This window comes from Cavia porcellus, unplaced genomic scaffold (genome assembly GCF_034190915.1).
Source record: "Cavia porcellus strain 051 isolate PalLab524CR breed Dunkin Hartley unplaced genomic scaffold, mCavPor4.1 scaffold_11, whole genome shotgun sequence".
Lineage (NCBI taxonomy): Eukaryota > Metazoa > Chordata > Mammalia > Rodentia > Caviidae > Cavia > Cavia porcellus.
The window spans coordinates 81750673-81772782 of NW_026947494.1; the positions used below are offsets into that span (position 1 = coordinate 81750673).

General features: G+C 37.6%; 1 protein-coding gene across 8 annotated transcripts in view; it reads right to left on the reverse strand.

Annotated features, from left to right (window-relative positions):
• The window catches only part of Spidr (scaffold protein involved in DNA repair), a 398515-nt gene that overhangs the window by 133052 nt on the left and 243353 nt on the right, over nt 1-22110 (reverse strand). For all 8 annotated transcript variants that reach the window (XM_063258538.1, XM_063258540.1, XM_063258539.1 and 5 more), the window contains 2 exons: nt 3855-4050; nt 1063-1310 (listed from right to left, as the gene is read on the reverse strand). In XM_063258538.1, coding sequence (XP_063114608.1) covers nt 1063-1310; nt 3855-4050 — 444 coding nt within the window. The remainder of the gene's footprint in view (nt 1-1062; nt 1311-3854; nt 4051-22110) is intronic.

Here is a 22110-nt window from a genome sequence, read left to right on the forward strand (position 1 = left end):
ATTGTATGGTTTCTCTTATATAAGAAACACACATACACAAAAAGAAACTATAAGTAATTTAAAGAAAAAAGTAAAAGATAAAAGAAAATGGGGAGACAGATCTTTTGCAAATAGAGGACTAAGAGATGCAGAGAGGGTAATTTGATTAAGAAGAATAAGATGTGTTATATACCTGTACCATGAATGTAATCATTAGGTACTGCAAACATGTACTAATAAAAATTTTTAAAAATACATTTCTCATTGAATGAATGTTCTCTAGGTATTTCGAAAAAACACAACACTAGGAAAATCCTAAATCTGAGAAGAAAAGACATTTTTCTCACACCCTTCTGAGAAAACTACTTTGAATCATGGTTTGGTCTTTGTGTAGCCATCTAGCTGTGCTGTCCACTATAGGGAGTGTAAAAGAAAGTTAACTGAAATTGAATAAAAATGTAAATTTAGTTCCATAGTCACACTAGCCACAATTTAAGAGAACAATAACTACATGTGGTTAGAGGCTACTTTCTTAGATAGTGCAGATATATAACACTAACATTACTGTGAAAAGTTAAAACATTGCTGATGCATATTGTTTGAAATAATACTTTCTGAAAGCTAATTGGCATCATTTACTCAGGTTTTCAAGACATACAAAAGTGATGCTGTAAGGGTCTTTTTAGTATGGTAATCACATCTTGCTTGACTTTTCCAGATCAATACCAATATTTCTGATTTTTTTCATTACTTTTAATAACATAAGCCATAAAAATAAATGCACCAGGTCAGGGGATTTAGCTCAGCGGCATAAGCGCCGCAAGCAGGCAGTTGTGAGTTTGATCCCCAGTACTGATAAAAAAAAAAGAAAAAGAAAATACAACAATTCCAATTATGGGCTTCTATGTAAATAAGTAGATAAAATCCTTTGTCATACTATGTGTTCCAAATTTTAATGCAAGACAAAGATATACAAAAACAACGCATGGATTTAGTAAATACAGCCTAGCAGGCAGATGTTTTCCTTCTCAAGCTTTGTGTTTGAGTAACCTTCCCCATCTATGCTTATATTTTGCTACTCACCGAGTTCCAGGTTGGTTTGCATGCCCTAAGTTGTCCTGCTGGCCTCTGGTGGTATCTCTGGCAGGAAGGAAGTAAACTCTCTGTACCACCACTTGAACCCCCACTTCTGAATATGGGGCAGCTCCCTGGCTTTCTACCACATCCAGGAGAGAATCCTTTGAGGAAGTGCTAGCTGTGAGGTGTTGCTTTGCCTCTTCATGCCCAGGTGTCCAGCATGTACTTGTGGTGGCCAGGCTACCATGTACAACCTGGTCAAGACATGCAAAGGGAGTTGTTTCAGTTTGGCCCACAGCATCATGTTACCCACCAAGTTATCCTGCAAAGGTTCTTCATTAAACTTAAAGAATGGTGAAGACAAAAGCAACAATGTATAGTGGCGGGGGCGAGTGTGTCTCTGTATCTGCCAGGTAACTAGCCTTATTGAGGAAGGACAGGTAGGTGACAGCAATGTGGACAGCAGAGTGTTCTTAGCAATGGGGTCCCAGCATTGACAGTACTACTATTAAACACGTTATGGTAATTAAACATGGTATTTTTCTTTCTTTTTGAGGTAACAAAGGTAATAGGACAAAGTAAAATACAAAATAAAAGAATGAGAGGGTGTAAGAAAAATAAAGCATTTTTAGCATTCATATATGCAATCTAGAAACCAAGCAAGCAGCTCCCCTCCCTCATAAGCGGCTGTGATGTAGCAGGCTGCAGCCCCTGCAGGGGGAGAACCACCAGCATCTCCTGAGATCCGCGCCATGTTGGAACCTAGAACACTGGAAAACCAAGCAAGCAGCTCCCCTCTCTGGTAAGTGGCTATGGTGTGGCAGGCTGCGGCCCCTCCAGGGGGAGAACCACCAGCATCTCCTGAGATCGACGCCATGTTAGAACTTAGGACGCTGGGAAACCAAGTAACCAGCTTGCCTCCCTGCTAAGCAATAGTGAACCTACTGGTACACGGCCTAGAGTCAAACATCCCACTTTCCCTATCCCCTTCCCCTGCCCCCCATTAGCAACTGGGAACCAGAAATCTGAGCATCTCTTGGGAGGTTGACCATAGCAAACAAGGGGGATTTCCTTCTACCATCTCTTTGAAGGCAAATATTTTTGAAGGCAAATATTTGATAAGTTCTATAATGTTCTGTATTTCATTTTATTTTGATATACATGATTGAAAGTACAACTATTGTGAAAATAACAAGATATACTGTGATACCTCTTATTGTTATCCTAGTAACCTGCTGTGAAGTTCTGTACCAATTTCACTACACTGTCTCAGTTGGCTTTATTCTGTCTTGTTCTGTGGTATTTTACTACTTTCAAAATAAAAAAAAAAAAAAGAAAAATGCAATCTAATCAGCTAAGGAAAATTGAGATACAGAGAATGCCCAAGGTGGCACAGCATAAAATGGCTAAAGTAAAATTTGAGCCATGGTGGGGCTGGGGATTTAGCTCAGCGGCATAAGCGCCTGCCTTGCAAGCAGGCAGTCGAGAGTTCGATCCCTGGTACCAATAAAAACGAAAAAGACCAAAAAAAAAAAAAAAAAAAAACCCAAAAACAAAAACAAATTTGAGGCATGGTTTATGGTGCCAAAGTCCCTTTCAATCATTACACCACACAGACGCTTCACTGACACGGTTATGAGAGAAAAGTGTATCTCATTACTTTCACATTGCATAACTGTTTAAAAATGTAATTTGAGTCACATTTTAAACATTACAATTAAATTGATTAGACTGTCCTCCTTTTTAATAATCCCCTCCAGAAACTTCTTCAAATAGTCAGTGGAGACTTTTGCTTGGTTATATGTTACAAAACAGGGTGGCTGGGTGTAATGGCACATTGCTGAAGTCCCAGCTATTTGAAAGGCTGAGTCATGAGGACTATAAGTAGGAGGTCTGTCTCAGAATAAAAAGGGCTGAAGACATAGCTCAGCACTCTAGTACTGCTCCATTCCTACTACTGAAAACAAAGCAAACTAACCAAACAAAAACAAGGTAAAACTACTTATCTTGGCAGTAGCTGATATTACTGCATAGGATAGTTTGAAGCACACATTAGTATGCAAAACACTGAGCTGAACTTGTACAATTTTCCCTTCCTCAGTATGTCAGTCTGAGCGCTTCTGTGTGTGTGTGTGTGTGTGTGTGTTGAGGCCTGTGCAGTGGGAACAACACTGACTCTCAGAACTGAGACTGTTTCTGTGGCACACAGTATGCCCACTGCTAGTGAATTTTAGTGGTTCTCCAAGTTTACCCTGGCAAATGATCATGGCTCAAGGCCATAAAAAATTCCAAAAAATCAACCTCTAGTGTATAATCACTGGTTTGTGCAATTATTTATATCTCAAAGGATATACATAGTATGGAAAAGAAAAAGAAGTGTTTTAAAAATAAAGATGGGCTTAAATGTCTTAGTTGTAAGATGTAGACAGAGAAAATACTTTCATATATTTTAATAAGTTAGAATAAAGATTAAAAATACATAATCAGCAAGACAGCATTAAAAAGATCACAACTAAATGGTGACCTGAACTACAGTGTTTTCAAGGATAACAATAATAAGATGTTCTATTGAAGATAGCAACAGGTAATATAAACTATTGTTATTCTCCTAGTATTTTGTTATGTAATTTTGTTTTACCTTTTTTCCATAAAATAAAATTTAAAAAAAATAAGATGCTCTAGCATATATTTTTGGAGGAAGTCCAAATGGAAAGTGAACATCTTCACACTTAAGTCCTTTCAAATCCAGTCTTCAATGTGACTGAAAGCATAAAATCCCTGACCCCATGAGACTTTACCTGGATTTCAGGTGAATGATTGGTTATTTCCTTAATTCTAAACATTTGAGCCAAAGTGATGTTTCTTCTTGGAAGGGGTATATCCCGACAGTATACTGTCTGAGTTGTTTCTGGGTCTTCTTTAGCAACAAATTTCTGACAAAAATAAGTATTCAGGATAACAGGACAACTTCCATCTGGGATAATAAGCTTTTGCCTGCGAAAGATAACAAAATTGAATAATTGGTAAAGTTGCATTCTCCTTTATATTTTGCTAAATCAGGAATGTAAAGAGCAATCACATACCTGTTACCGACAGCTAAGATCACTGCCAGCTTGCACAGTGACAGCCACCCTAATGGTGGACAGCTAAGAGCAGACCCCATGAGAAAGACAGTCCTCCCTACCAACAGATAGCTAGGTTAAGGCCAGCCCATGGAGTGACAGCTGCTCTTGAATGATAGACCACGAGAACCAGGCCAGCCTGCAAAGTGACAGCTGTCCCTAATTCTGAAGTATGGTTGTCAGTCAATCTGACTTTATTTTTCCACTGAAAGTTTTATGTCAGGAAAGGAAAAAGCTCACCTAAGTTTTTAGGGTTGAGCTTCCTCAGGCCAGGTCTCAAGGTCCTCCCAGGGAGAAATACAGACATGAGCAAAGACTATCAACAAGGAAATACCCAGCGAATTAAATTTTATTTACAATAAAACTTAGAGATACTTAAACATCTCTACTTTTCAAGTGACATGATATTAAATCACAAAGAAATTTCTACATTTGCTATCAAACTGACTGTAGTTACTGAAATGCCACATAACGAAATAGAAAACGAGTGTGTCTGAAGAAACCAATCATAAGACAGAGACTAGCAGAGTCAATTAAAACACAATCCATCTGTATGCTGTCTCTAAGAAATTCACTTTGAATATAGATGTAAGTAAAATATTGGAAAAAGATATATCATGAAAATATTAATTAAAACTACTAATTTCAGATGAGGGGGCAATATTAACACTACAATAACTAGGATTTAGAGAAATGAAAATGACAGAGACTCCACAGGACATTACATATTGATAAAAGATCAATCCACTAAAAACATATAGCTATACTAAATGTTTATTTACCAAACACCATGGATTACAAAGAAAAGCAGGAAGAAGAAAAATCATACAACTGAAAGGAGAAAAAAATTGACAAGTCCACAACCACACAGAACCAAAAGGAAAAATAAAACAATTCCACAATTAGAGTTGGAGACTTTAACATTCTTCTGTCAACATATAATAGAGGGGTTGGGGATGTACCTCAGTGGCACAGTTCCTGATTGTAGATGGAGGCCCTGGGTTCAAATCCCAGAACCAAAAAACACCAAAAGCCAAAAAAATCTTGATAGAATGAACAGAGAGAGTATTTGGAAGGAGGTGGAAGAGTGCAACATGCCATCAATCAACAAAATCTAATAAAACACTCCATCCAACAACAGCAGAGTTCATATTCTTTTTAGGTGCCACAAAACATGTTAAGACAGATCATGTTTGTTAATCTTAACAAATTCAAAACAATTAAAATCATACTTTGAATATTTACTTTGACCAATAATCAAATGAATAATCAAAACATTTGAGAACAGAAAATCAGAAAAAACAAGGCAACAAAGAGTTGGTCCTTCAAAATGATTCATGAATTGACTGACAAAAAAAAGAGAAGACATAAATTATCATCAAGAACAAAGATATGAGGACCGGGGATTAGGCTCAGCAGTGTAAGTACTTGCTTGGCAAGTGCAAGGTTGTGAGTTTTATGCCAAGTCCCGAAAAAGAAAGAGAAAGAGAAGAGAAAAGAAAGGAAGGAAAAAACAAGAACAAAGATATCATTACAGATCCTGTAGGCAGCACAAGACTAGTATGGGGCTACTATGAAGAACTCTACACACACACATTCTAACAACCTAGTGAAATGAACTAATTTCTTTAACTGGATATAAAGATGACTCCCTATATATAAAGCATTACTTCAAAAGTCAGATACTCAAATTTGGATGCTGAAAATCTCTCAAATGCCCATGTTAAGGGTTGGCCCTGAGGGTGGTGGAAGTTTTGCAAGGTGAGGCCTACCTAGTTCATGGGAGTATTTAATTCATGGGGGCTCCAGCTGAAAAAGTCCCCTCCTTGCTCTTTACACTCCCTGGCACTAAAGTTAAGTGATTTTGATTGACCAGATCTTCCCACCATGAGGTATTGCCTTATTATAGGCCTAAAATTAAGAGGTCAGTCAGACTAGAACATCAAAAATGTCTTTCTCTTTATAAGTTTATTATTTCAAGAATTTGTTAAAGAGACAAAAATAAATAACATACCTTAAACATTATTTGGGAAAATAAATTTTTAATTTTAAAACTCCCAAAAGGAGTAACTATAGCTCCAGATACTTTCCCTGGAGGAAAGAAGTATTAGCACTAATTCTTCACATGCTCTTCTAGAATGTGGAAGATGGAAACACTTCCACGTTTACTTTATAAACCCTGTATTACTCTGACATTAGATCAATGACAGTAAAAACTGCAGACCAAAATACCTTAAGACTATGGACAGGCATGGTGGTGCAACCCTATAACCCCAGCACTCAGGAGGCTTAGGCGGCAGTATTACCTTGACTTTGAGGACAGCCTGAGCTACACAGCAAGACATTGTCTCAAAACAACAACAATAACAACAGAATATGAATATGAAAACCCTCAACAAGGGCCGGAGATTTAGCTCAGTGGCACAGGCTGCTGTATAGCATGTGCAAGGTTATGAGTTTGATCTCCAGTCCAAAAAAAAAATCCTTAACAAAATATTAGCAAATAGATTCCAGCAATACATAAAATGACAATACCCACAACTGGGGTTAAGTTTAGGGATGTAAACCTTGTTTAACTTTTTTTTTTTTTTAAAAAGCACCTTTACCACCAATTTAAAGCCTAAAAGATAAAAATCATAATTACATCAATTGACATAGAAGAACCATTGTTAAAATTCACTACATATTATAATGAAAAACATAGAAGATCAGAAATATAAAACTTTCTCAACCTGATAAACAATACCTATAAAAATTCTACAATTAACATAATTAATGGTGAATGCTTTACACTTAAAATGGAAGCAAGGCAGATTTTCTCTTTCCTCATTTTTACTCAGATAATACCAGAAGATCTAGCCAGTGCAGTAGGGTGAGAAAAGAAAATAAAAGGAATACAGATTAGAAAAGAGAAAATAAAACATGACATAATTGCATATGTAAAAGTCTCAAAGAATCTGCAAATAGTTCCTAGAACAAAAAAGTGAGTTTTGCAACTTTTCAAGAACCAAAAGAATTGTATTTCTATATTCTATCAATGAACACATGGATTTCAAAATTAAAAATACAATACCATTTTAAGTAAGAAAAACAACAGTATTTCAGTATAATTGAACAAGATGCTGACATTACAAAACGGTGATGAACTAAGTCAAAGAAGACCTTAAACAATGGAGAGACATCATATTATGGGTTGACAATTATCATAAAGATGCCAATTCTCTTCAGATGGATATATAGCTTTAAAGTAATTCCTATCAAAATCCCAGTATGACTTCTTTTTTATGAGATATAAACTTATTCAAAGATGTACACAAAATGGCAAAGAATAAAATATTTTGAAAAAGAACAAAGTGAAGAGAAATACTTAATCCAATTTTAATACTTACTGTGTACCTACAAAAACCAATATTATGTTGTAATAGTAGAAAGACAGATCAATGTAAAATAACCCAAAACAGACCTCAAAAATATGCTCAAATAAAGAGTGATGGCAATTCAATAAAGGATAGCCTTTGGATATCCAATGGGAGCAAAATATGAGTTTCAACTTGTGTCTTCCATGTTATACAAAATTTAATTCAGAACTTTAACTTTGTATCCCTCATTCCTTACCCTTTAGTTTTTCCTACCATGTCTGGTAGCTTAATTCCTTTATGTTTTATTTTTCTTTTTCTTTCTTTCTTTCTTTTTTTTTTTTTTTTTTTTTTTTTTGAGACAGGGTTTCACTATGTAGTTCAGGCTGGCCTTGAACTCATATCTTGCTTCAGCCTACTGAATTCTGGGATTACAGGCATGTGCCACCATTCCTGGCTTAATTTCTCTAATTTAAAAATGTGATTTAAGACCCCTCCAAGAGCACAAGTGAACCGTCTGTTCACCTGGAGGACCCCAGGTAGGCCTACAAGAGCACCACTGAGCCCTTCCCTCAACTGGAGGACCCCAGGCAGGCTGGACAGAGTGCAGGTAAGCCCTCTCACCCAGAGACCTCAGAAGCTTGGTGAGAGAACAGGTGATCCGTCTTCCCACCCAGAGGATTTCAGTGGGCTAGTGAGCACAGGTAAGCCTCCCTTCAAGTGGAGGAAGCAGGTCAGGGATGTAATAGCACCTGTGACCCCTGCTTCCACCTGGAAGATCTCAGTGGGCCTGTAAGAGCACTGCTGAAGCTTCCCTACACCTGGAGGAACCTAGGCAGATTTGCTAGACTCCCAGTGACACAGTAGGGTCCTGGTTGGGGCACACCATGGACAAGTGAGTCTGGTGGCCCAGAAAAGTTTGAAGCAGTAGTAATAACATGAGCTACATATTGATTCATATCAATACTCCTAGACTAGTCAGCCCAGGCAAGCAATCAAGACTTACCCAACTGGCCTTGCAGGAGGAGTTGAGGTAACTGGTCCCTCCCCTACACTGTAAGACCCAGCAACTGGTTGAACATCAGCCATGTAGTAGGACTGTGACTAAGATACACAAAATGGACATGAGAGACTAATGAGATTGAAAAGACCAAACCATAAGCCAAGAGGTAAAATGACAAGATGAAAAAACAAAATGTAATCTAAGACCTCCAGCCCATCCAAAAGAGTACAGCAGACATCAAAACAGAAGAATTTGGAGGGTGCACATATGAAACATCTTAACAGAGAACAAGTGAAATACAGAAACAGACCCACAAGGCTATAGAAAAAAGTCAGATCACACATGATCTCTCAGGAAAAAAGAAATGTTAAACAATTAAGAAAACAACAAGGGCCCATGAAATAACAATTCAACAGCTCCAAGATGATGCAAAGAAAAACAATATAATCTGAGAGGTGTCAGTGAAAAAGCAGGAGTCAATACAAATGACATTTTAAAAAAAGCTATTTGCAGAAGTAACAGCAGAAAATTTCTCTGGCATAGGAACAGAATCTAACATACAGATACGTGTGGCAGACACAACTCTCAACAGCCATAATCAAAATAAATCTATACCCAGACATTCAATAATTAACATCCTAGAAACTCAGCACAAGAAGAGTATTAAAAGCTACTAGAGAAAAGAAACAGATCACCTATAAAGGAAAGCCCATTAAAATTATGGCAAACTTCTTACTTAAGGTCAAAAAGAGGTTGAACTGAAGTATTTGAAGCCCTGAAAGAAAACATATTGACATACCCTTCAAAACTATCTTCGAGGTATTTCAATCCCTGAAAGAAAACAACTTCTAAACCAGATTGATGTACACTTCAAAACAATCTTTCAAAACTAATGGAAAAATAAGATACTTCCATGACAAATAACAATTAAAGAAATTCATGTCAACCAAACCAACCCTACAAAGAGTACTAGATATTCTAGATAGAGATATAAGTGACCACAATTCCAAGAACAACAACAGAAAGAAACCAGGTAGGGCAAGCAATTAAACAGAGGAGAAAGCAGGGAACTGACAACAGGAAAATAACATGACAAAAGACAAGCCAATACATATCAATTATAACCATCAATGTAAATAGCCTCAATTCACCAATTAAAAGAAACAGACTGGCAGAATGGATCAAGGAACAAGATCCAACAATATGTTGCATATAAGAAACACATTTAGCTCAAAAGGAAACTTATAGACTAAAAGTCAAAGGATGGAAAGCAACACTCCATGCAACAGGAATCCAGGAAAAAACAGGGGTAGCTATCCTGTTTGTAGACAATGTGAACTTCAAATCAAAAATGATCAAAAGGGATAAAAAAGATCACTGTATACTTGTTAGGAGAAAAATTCAAGCGGAAGAGAGAACAATGATAGGTATATATGCACCAAATATGGGAGCACCCAACTATACAGAACAAATATTAATAGATATTAAAAAATCAAATGAGCAATAACAAGGGAGGACCTTAGTACCCCACTGACACAGAGATAAATCAACTAGACAAAAATTCAACAAAGAAATAATAGAACTCAATCAAACATGTGAACAAATGAATTTAATAGATGTTTATGGAGTGTTCCACCTAACAACTTCAGAGTACACTATTTTTCTCAGCTGCACAAGGATATTTCTAAAATAGACCATATACAAGCCCAAAGAACATGTTTAAATAAAGGCAAATGAACTGATATTATTCTATGCATAGTATCTGATGCTAGGTCCATGAAAATGGAAATTAATGACAAACCACAAAATGCAATAAAACAAAAGAAAATTAAATAATATCTTCTTGTGACCTACAGGTCATAGATGAAATTAAAGAAAAAATGAAACAATATGTTAAATTCAACAAAAATGCATACAAAACATACCAGAAACTGTGGGACACAAGGAGGGCAGTTGTAGAGAGAAACTTATACCAGTGAATTCTTGTATCAGGAAAACAGAATAACCATAAATACCCTAACGTTACACCTCAATCATCTAGAAAAACAACAGCAAATCAAGTCTAAAGCCCATAGAAGGGAGGAAATTATAAAGATCAGAGCAGAGGGGCCTGCTCCTTGGCCATGAACACCTGAGACGCCCCAGGACAACCTAGCCACCTGGGACTGCCTCCACTGGGTCTGCCCCTCCATGGGAACACTGGGGCTGCCCCAGCAGGGTCACTCAGACTGCGACCCCAGCCCATCCCTTGGGGAATCCACCCACCTCCTGGACCTAGTACTGCAGTTGATCTTTGGATCCAACCCCTTTTTCCAGAACCTTGTACTACAGTGAATTACCGTGCTGCCTGGATGAGAGACTCAGGATGCCTCATCCAAACAGAATACCTCAGCAGGCTCCAGTAAGTGTGGTGAGTTGGCGCCTAAAATAGAGGTCTGCAGTGGGTAAATAGGAGTGGAAGTGAAATTCCCTCCAACTATAAGACCTTGACAAACCTGACAAGAGAGTAAGTAATCCCCTCCTCCATACAGAGAACATCAGACAGGTTGAGGAGTGCACCAATAGGCCTCCGCCAACCTAGAGAAAATTAAAAGAGCTTATGAGACCCTCAGTGACACAGTAGGGCCTCAGCTGACACAAACACTATCAACAGGGAGATGTGGTGACCTGCAACAACCTGAAGATATACCAACAGGAGGAATTAAGGGTTGACCTACATCAATACTTCTAGGATAGTTAGCCCAGAAAGAATATAGGACTCACCCAATAGGTCCTATAGGAGGAATTCAGGTGACTGGCTCTCCCTCTACATTGTGGTACCCAGCAATTGGACAAACATCACAGTAGGACCCTAAAATTCACATTGCAGACAGCTGAGACTGTTGGGACTGAAAGACCAAATATTTACCCAAAAGGTGAAAATGATAAAACAAAAAGGCAAAATGCAATCTCAAACATCTAGTCCATCAGGAGCAAGTACAGACAACATTGAAAGAGAGGACTTTAAAAGTCATACACTAGGAATCCCTGAAAAGATAGCAAATGAAGTAAAGAAACAAATCCATGAGGCTACAGAGAAATCAAATTATAAATAATGTCTTACATAAAGATAGAAATAACAACCTTAGTAAATAAGCTGCTCAACATAGCTAGAGAAGAAATAGATTAAAAAAAAATGCAGGAGCATGGGAAATGGATTGAAACTTTGAGTGAACAATGCAGAAAACAAGCAGAATCCATGAAACAAATTCAAAGAGATATCCAAGAAATGGGGGCTGGGGATTTAGCTCAGCGGCATAAGTGCCTGCCTTGCAAGCAGGCAGCCATGAATTCGATCCCTGGTACCGATAAAAAGGAAAAAAACAAACAAACAAAAAAGAGATATCCAAGAAACAAAAAACTCTATTGAAAGCTGGAAAAATCATGTAAATGAAGCTGAGGATAGAATTTCAGACCTTGAAGACAGGATTGCAGATAGCAATCAAGAACGGGTAGAACTTATAAAAACAACAAAGCAGCATGAAATGACAATCCAGCAGCTTCAAGACGATGCCAAGAGAAACAATATAATACTAATAGGCATCAGTGAAGATGCAGCAGTCAATGCAAATGACATAACTAAACCTTCACAAAAGTAACAGTAATAGGGAAAATTTACCACACATATGGGAAAAATTGGATATAAAAATATGTAAGACATAAAGAACAGGGGCTGGGGATTTAGCTCAGTGGCATAAGTGCCTGCCTTGCAAGCAGGCAGTCATGGGTTAGATCCCCTGTACCAATAAAAAGGAAAAAGACAAAAAAATAAAAAAATAAAAAAAAATAAAGAATACCAAACAGTCACAACCAACATAAATCTATACCAAGACATATAATAATTAAGATCCCAGACATACAGTATAAAAACAGAATACTAAAAACTGTTAGAGAAAAGACATAGCTCACCTATCAAGGAAAGCTTATTAGAAGTCATGGCAGACTTTTCAGCACAAACCTTCAAGTTAAGATGAGCTTGGAGTGAAGTATTTCAAACTCTGAAAGAAAACAACTTTCAACTCAGACTGATATACTCAGAAAATATGTCTTTCAAATTTAATGGAGAAACAAGATACTTCCATGACAAAGAACAACCAAAGGAATTCATGTCAACCAAACCAACCCTAGAAAGAATACTGAAAGACATGCTAGACAGAGATAAAACTGACCACAATCTCCAGAACAAGAACAGAAAGAAACCACCAGGCTGGACAAGAAAATAAACATGGGAGAAAAGCAGGAAATCAACAATAGGAACACAATATGGCAAAGTTAAGCCAGTACATATCAGTGATATCCATAAATGTAAATGGGCTCAATTCACCTATCAAAAGAAATAGGTTGACAGAATAGATCAAGAAACAGGATCCCACAGTATGCTATGTACAAGAAACACATCTGACTCAAAAAGAAACTCAGAGATTAAAAGTCAAAGGGTAGAAAACAGTATTCCATGCAACAGGAACCCAGAAAAAAGCAGGGGTAGCTATTCCGTTTGCAGACAAAATGAACTTCAAACCTAAAAGGATTAAAAGAGACAAACAAGGGCATACATACTTGTAAATGGAAAACTACAAGAGGAAGAATAAACAATTATAAATATATATGCACCAAAAACAGGAGCACCCAACTATATAAGACAAATACTAATGAACATGAAAATACAAATACACAAAAATACAATTGTAATAGGAGACTTTAACACTCCACTGTGACAAACAGATAGATCAACTAGACAAAAAGTCAACAAAGAAATAACAGAAGTGAATCATACCTGGACTTAGTGGATGTTTACAGAGTGTTCCACCCAACCACATACATTCTTTTCAGCTGCACATGGGACATTCTCCAAAACAGACCATATGTTAACCCATAAAGCATTTTTTTTTTTGTCTTTTTCTTTTTTATTGGTACCGGGGATCGAACTCATGACTGCCTGCTTGCAAGGCAGGCGCTTATGCCGCTGAGCTAAATCCCCAGCCCCCATAAAGCATTCTTAACTAAATAAAAAGGGAGCAAAAAATTATTCCATGCATAATATCTGATCATGGCGCACTAAAATTGGAAATCAATGGCAAAAAACCCTGCATAAACACATGGAAATTAAATAACAACCTTTTGAATACCCAGTGGGTTATACATGAAATTAAATAATAAATAAAACAATACCTACAAAACAATGAAAATGCAGATACAAGATACTGTAACCTATGGGATGCAATGAAAGCAGTCCTAAGAGGAAAATACATAGCAATACATAGACACCTAAAGAAAATGGAGTGAACACAAATAAATAATCTAATGCTACATTTCAAGCCTCTAGAAAAGGAAGAGCAAGTCAAACCCAAAGCTTATAGAAGAGAGGAAACTGTAAAAATTAGAGCAGAAATTAATGCAATTGAAACTTAAAGAATTAATGAATCAAAGAGCTGGGTTTTTGAGAGAATAAACAAAATTGATAAACACCTGGCCAACCTTATCAAGAAAAAGAAAGGAAAAAATCAAATCCATGCAATAAGGACTGAAAAGAAGGAGATTACTACAGACCCCATGGAAATTCAAAAGATCATGAACACCTACTTTGAAAATCTCTATTCACATAGGGTGGAAAACACAGAGGAAATAGACAGATTTCTAGGAACACATGAACTACTAAAGCTCAGTCAAGAGGATACAGCAATTTTGAATAAACCAATTATCAACTACTGAAATAAAAAATGTGATTTAAAAACTTAGCAACAAGGAAAGTCCAGGTCCTGATGGATTCACAGTTGAATTCTATAAGAAATTTGGAGACGATTCAACACCAATACTCCTTAAACTATTCAGTGAAATTGAAAGAGAAGCAGTTCTCCCTAACTCATTCTTGGAGGCAAGTATCATTCTGATATGAAAACCAGAAAAAGACCCAAACAAAAAGGAGAACTATAGACCAATCTCACTAATGAACACTGATGCAAAGATTCTCAATGAAATACTGGCAAATAGAACGCAGCAAATCATCAAGAAGATTATACACCACGACCAAGCGGGATTTATTCCTGGAATGGTTCAACATATGCAAATCAATAAATTAATAGACCATATCAACAGAGCCAAAAATAAAAATCACATGATCATCTCAATAGATGCAGAAAAAGCTTTTTATAAAGTCGAACACCTTTTTGTAATAAAAACTAGGAATACATGGTATGGACCTCAATCTCATAAGGGCCATCTACGATAAACCAACAGCAAATATTATACCAGATAGACAAAAACTTAAAGACTTTACTCTAAAATCAAGAACAAGACAAGGATGTTTATTATCACGATCCCTATTCAATATAGTTCTGGAAATATTAGTCAGAGCAATTAGAATATAGGGAGACATAAAAGGAATAAAAATAGGAAATGAAGAAGTTAAATTATCGTTATTTGCAGATGACATGATACTCTACATAGAAGACCCCAAAACTCCATTAAAAGATTGCGAGAGGTAATAAACACATTCAGCAGCACAGCTGGATACAAAGTCAACACTCAAAAATCAATAGCATTCCTGTACATAAACAAAAAACTTCATGAGAGAGAAATTATGAAAATATGCCTTTCACAATAGCATCTAAAAAAATGAAATACCTAGAAATCAACCTAACCAAGAATGTAAAAGACCTCTATGCTCAAGGAGAACATGGCGGATAGATAACAGCAGCTATGGAGGCTCTCTGAGATAGCCAGCTTAGATTCCAGGAATGGTACGGTGTGGGGAGTCCTAAGCAAGGGGAGATATACCTGCTGACCTAAGGACGAACTAAGCTGAGAGAAACCAACTGGAAATGCAATCCCGGTGCTGTGACTGGAACAGCTAAAATTTCAGTGCTGAAGTTGGAACCCGTGCCTCTGGAAACCGCGGCTTGAATTTCCTGCAGCTGCTGCAGCAGCTGAATTGGCACAGCAGGGATAGAGATGCGAAAGCTCTGAAAGCAGGAATCAGCAAACTGAATAGAGAGTGGAGCTGGCGGGCAGCCCTGCATCGACCTGCAGTGAGTGAGAGGAACGGGGACCCTTCCATAGATTAGGAGGCTCCAACAGAGGACATTCTGAGACCGGGCAGACTAGCCGGAAAAGGATGCTGCAGTGACTTCAGTCACATATTCCCTTCTCAAGCAGGATTGATGGGGAGCGCTTGACCTGGGTGACGCTGTGGACTAAGACCCAGTAGGCTAGCCAAAAACAGGTCCCTGCACCTTGCAGTATACCCTAAGGCAGTGAAGCCTTCAGCAAGTTGAGAGACCTGGAGGGGCGGGCCCAGCATAGGCTGACCAGGTCTGTGTCTCCCTAGTACACTGCAGTGGGTGGAAACACCTAGCCCGCACAATTCAAACAAACTGTCACTGACAAAGAAAGAAACTGGGCCTCCTATATACGCTTGTATGGAAGGAAGAAAAAGTACTGGAAGAGGGAGCAAAGGAGAATGAGGACAGAAAACATGCCATATCAGGCACGGCACCAATAGACATAAAGTGATATCTCCAGGACCTTTTAGATGAGTTCAAAAGTGAAGTATTTAACCAAGTAAAGCAAGATATAAGTAGAATAGTTAAAGAAATGCTAAGCACCTCCAAAGAAAAAACAGATGGTGGAATGGAAGAACAGAAAAAAAGGGGAGAATTGTTTAATGGAGAAAACAGAGAAAACATAGAATACATGAAGCAGGCTCAAAGAGATTATCAGGAAACTAAAAACTCTATTGAAAGCTAGCGTAAGAGCTTGAAAGAAACTAAGGATAGATTATCTGAACTGGAGGACAGATCTTTAATGTGGGAGCATGAAAGGAAAAACTTCTTAAAAATAACAAGGAAATAAGCAGTAACAATACAAAGGCTAGAAGATGATAAGAGGATATATAACTTAAGAATTAAGAATGTAAAGGAAGAAGCAGGGATACAAACAGATGAACTGCAAAGGCTAGTCACAGAAATAATCAAGGAGTACTTCCCTGATACGGGAAAAGGTAAAGATACTCAGATCTATGAGGCATACAAGATCCCAGCCACCCACAACCCAAATAGAACTACACCCAGGCATTTAATAATCAAAATTCCAGAAATCCAATATAAGAACAGAATATTAAAAGCTGTCAGAGACAAGAAACAGATCACTTACAAGGGAACACCCATCAGAATTACAGCAGACTTTTCAGCACAAACGATCAAATCACGAAGAGCCTGGGGCAAAATAATTTAAGCTTTGAAAGACAATAACCTCCAGCCAAGATTGATACATCCTGCACAACTGTCCCTAGAAATTAATGGAGAAACAAAGTACTTCCAGGATAAAGAGGAACTAGGGGGATTTGCAACCACCAATTCAACTCTACAGAGAATACTGCAGGACATTCTAAAAGAGAAAAATACCAAGATTCCAGAAACAATGGCAGAGCGGCCACAATGAATGGAGCAGAAAGTGAAATTAAGAAGACAAACTGACAACTAATGACAGAAAAAGAGCTCAACAGAAATGAGGCAGAGAAGGTTGGATGGTAGGAACAGCTATTTTGGAGAAAACAAGGCATCATAATAGCTGGTGCTGATTTAATATTATCTTGTTTTGAAATCCCATCAAGCTTTTGTTCTTCTGTCTCCATCAGTCTTAACAGGTTGTATCTTATTAGATTTTATTATATGTGATAATATAAACAAAAACTTTTATAGACAAGGAGATAATACAGAGACCATTGTTCATTTTCTGTTAGTTGGTTCTAAATATTCTGTAACACTGTCATTCTCTTGAATGGTTTTACACTGTCTTGATATATTTGATGCTACAGTATATGAAGTTATATACTGTAGATTTCAAGGAAAGAGACACTATGGTGACTACTTTTATGTCGGGATATCTCGTGGTGAAACACTATTTTGCTTAAATGGTTATGTTTTGACCTGTGCTGTTTTGTTGTTATGTTTTCTTTTATCTCAATCTCCTTTTTTATTATTTATTATTTTTATATTTTTAATTAAGGGAAAAATAAAAAATAGCAGGACATATTATAGTAACCCACTTTGATTTCCTATTAACTTGATTTAAAACCCTGTATTGCTCTCACCATCTTGTTTTGACTGATTTTACTCTATTCTGTTTTGCTTGATAATAACAAGTTTGAGAGTACAGTCAACAACTCTGAAGACAGTAAGATTCACTATGATGCCCATTCTGGTTTGACTATTATCTTCTTTTGAAGTCCTGTAATGTCTCCAATGTTTTGGTTTTATTCTTTACTGTTTTGTTCAATTTTATTATAACTGACGATATAGACAATTCTTTTTAAGGAAGCAAGAGGCATTATGGTAACCATTGTTGATTATCTTGTACTCTGTTTTTACATTATGTATTATGTCCATCCTTTTGATTTTACTGACTCTGTTTTGTTATGTCACATTTGGTTTTATTCTCTTCAAAAAAAAAGTAAAAAGAACTGTGGGAGTAATAAAACCCAAAATGTGTAAATTTTGTTGTAAAAAAGAGAGGGAAAAAAAAGTGCTCTAAAGGATACAACTGCAAGTGTGTTTAGGGGTGTTAAATAGCTGACCATATTAATGTTTTTGGTTGGATCATTGAACACAACTGTTTGCAGTCTCTCTGTTTGAATGTCCACTTTGTATGCTTTGATACTGTGACTTGAGCAACTATCTCTAAGATGATAATGTGTAATCTATTAACTGGTGATTTCTTACTGTTTTTTTTTTTTTTGTAGTTCTGTATTACTTGTACCTTACACCACTTTGTTTTGTTTTGTTTTTTCTTTTTCCTTTTAAATAAAACTTTTTTTAAAAATTCAAAAAAAAAAAAAAAAGAAAGAAAGAAAAGAAAAGAAAAAAGAAGGATATTCCTTGCTCTTGGTTAGGAAGACCTAACATTGTAAAAAATGGCCATACTCCCCAAACTGTTACACAGATTCAATGCAATCCCCATCAAAATATCATTAACATACCTTAATGATCTAGAGAAAATATTCCTAAAATTCATCTGGAAACAAAAGAAATCTAGAATAGCAAAGGTGACTCTGGGCAACAAAGGAAAGACAGGAGACATCTCAATTCCTGACTTGAAACTATACCTCAAAGCCACAGTAATAAAATCAACATGGTACTGGCAAAAAAACAGACCTGAAGATCACTGGAACAGAATCGAAGATGCAAACACAACTACAATGACACTCAGCCATCTTATATTTGACAAAGGGGCTAAACAAGTTCACTGGAAAAAAAGATAGCCTCTTTAATAAATGGTGTTGGAAAATTGGCTTTCTACATGCCGAACACTAAAAATAGATGCATGCCTATTACCATACACTAAAATCAAAATAGATCAAGATTCTAAATAGTAAAACAGAAACACTAAATCTGCTGGAGGACAAGGTAGTTAAAATCTTGGAGACATAGGGGTAGGGAGAGAATTCATGAATGAAAATGCAAACTGCATAGCAAATACTTCAAAGAATCAATAACTGGGATCTCATATTACTAAAAAGTTTTTGCACTTCAAAACAAATCACCAACAAAGTTAAAAGAAAACCCACAGAGTGGGAAAGAAATTTAGCCAACAATCCCTCAAAGAACTTATACCCAGAAAAAGTGAAGAACTGAAAAACAACAACCCCCTCAAATTCAAAGACCCCCTCCAAAAATGGGCATCAGAGATGAAAAGAAATTTCTCAGATGAAGATATATAAAAAGGAAATAAATATATGAAGAAATTTTCACTATCACTGGTCATCTGACAAATGAAAATTAAAACAGCATTGAGATTTCATCTCACCCCGGAAAGAATGGCTGCCATCAAGAAATCAACTGATAACAAATGTTGGCGAGGATGAGGGGAAAAGGAACAGTTTTCCACTGTTGGTGGGAGTGCAGACCAGTGCAGCCACTGTGGAAATCAGTACGGAGATTCCTCAAAAAACTAGGATTGGAAGTTCCATCCAATCCAGCTATTCCTCTCCTGGGTATTTTCCCAGAAAAATGGAAAAGATCATGTTACAGTGATATATGTGCACCCATGTTCATTGCAACACAATTTGTGATAGTTAAATTTGGAAACAACCAAAATGCCCATCAACTGTAGAGTGGATGAAAAAAATGTGGTATTTTATACAATGGAATAGTATTCAGCTATAAAAAGGATGATCTTAGGACTCTGGAGAACATGGCGGACAGACAACAGCAACTACTGAACGCTCTCTAAAGGCTCGGCTCAGAGGCCAGGAATGATGCGGACTAAGGAGATACGAACCAGTAGAGATATGCTCTGCTGACTCAGGAACAAACTGGGCTGAGAGAATCCAACTTGGAATACAGTCCTGGCGCTAAAATAGGAACAGAAAAATCTCGGTGTGGAGGCTCGACTCCGCGGAATTGGAAACTGTGGTTTGGATTTCCCGCCACGCGGCGGCCGGCTACCTCCACAGCGGCTCAGCAAGGAGAGACGCGACCGCCGAGCTCGGGAACGGAGTCGGAAACGCGACGGACAGGAAGGAAGGCTGACTGGAGGCGAGGTGAGCGAGGAACTGACTCCCTACCGCAGTCTGACTCCAGCGGAGGATTTTCTGGGCGCGGGCAGTCCTGTAAGAGCAGGGCGCGGCGGCAACTGCAGCCGCACGGTTCCCTCTCGGACGGGATTGGTGAAAGGTGCCTGGCCGGAGGGACGCTGCTCGCGGACCCCCTAGGCTGGCCTAGCCCAGATCCCAGAGCCTGACGGTGGCCCGGAGGAGCGACCGACTTCCGCGTAGGCTGCCTCCTCCGCAACTCCCTGGGGCGCAGCAGTGAGCTGGAACAACTAGCCAGCGCAATTTGATCAAGCTGTAGCTGACAGGCAGGGAAGCCGGGCCTCCTGTGTAAGATTACATTTCATAAGGAACAGAAAATATGGGGAAGGGAAGCAACAAAAAAGGCTCCTCGACCCCCAATCCTGAGAATCAGGCAATAGTGGACACTGTACCAATATACATTAAGCGCCATTTAGAGAGCCTCATAGACCAATTCAGGAATGAAGTTATCAATGACCTGAAGCTAGAAGTATGCAGAATAGTTAGAGAAATGCTAAGCACCACCCAGGAAAAAGCAGATGGTGGAGTGGAAGAACAGAAAAAGAGGGGAGAATTGCTTGATGGAGAAAACAGAGAAAGCATTGAGTATGTGAAGCAGGTGCAAAGGGACTATCAAGAAATCAAGAAGTCTACCCAAGACTGGCATAACAGCTTGAAAGAAACTAAGGACAGACTATCTGAATTGGAGGGCAGACTTGAAACATGGGAGAATGAAATGAAAAACTTCTTAAAAATAACAAAGAAACACACAGCAATAATACAAAGACAAGAAGATGATAAGAGGAGCCATAACTTAAGGATTAAGAACATAAAAGAAGAAGTAGGGACACAAACAAGTGAACTACAAAAGCTACTCACAGAAATAATCCAGGAGAATTTTCCTAATTTAGCAAAAGGTAAAGATACTCAAATGTATGAGGCATACAGGACCCCAGCTACCTACAACCCTAACAGAGAAACACCCAGACATATAATAATAAAAATTCCAGAAATTCAATACAAGAACAGAATATTAAAAGCTGTAAGAGACAAGAAACAGATCACTTACAAGGGAAGACCCATCAAAATTACAGCAGATTTCTCTTCACAAACCATCAAATCACGAAGAGCATGGGGAGAAATAATTCAAGCTTTGAAAGATAATAATCTACAGCCAAGATTGAGATATCCTGCACAACTGTCCCTGGAAATTGATGGAAAAACGAGGTGCTTCCAAGATAAAGAGGAACTGGGGGAATTTGCAACCACCAATTCAACCCTACAGAAAGTATTGCAGGATATTCTAAAAAAAGAAAAATACAAAGAACCCAGAAATAGGGGCGGGGAGGCCACAACGAATAGAGCAGAGAACAAAACGAAGAAGACAAACTGACAGCTACTGACAGAAAAAGAGCTCAACAGAAATGAGACAGAGAAGATTGGATGATAGGAACAGCTTTTTTTGGAGAAAATGACATCTTAATAGGTAATGCTGATTTAGTACCATCTTGTTTTGAAGTCTCATCTAGCTTTTGTCCTTCTGTCTCCAATGGTCTAAACAGGTTGTAGCTTATTGGATTTTGTTATGTACGATAGTATAAGAAAAAACCTTTTAAAGACAAGGAGATTATACAGAGACCATTGTTCATTTTCTGTTAGTCGATTCTAAATACTCTATAATGCTGTCATTCTCTTAAATGGATTTACATTGTTTTGATATACTTAATGCTACAGTATATGAAGTTGTACTCAAGGACTTCAGGGAGGGAGTCAATATGGTAACCATTTTTGGGTCAGGATTAGCTGGTGGTGAAACACTATTCTGCTTAAATGGTTATGTTTTGATCTGCCCTGTTTCGCTGTTATGCCCTCTTTTTTTCTCAATCTCCACTCCATTATTTACTTTTTTATTTTTATCCATTTAATTACAGGGAAAAATATAGCAGGATATAATATAGTAACCCACTT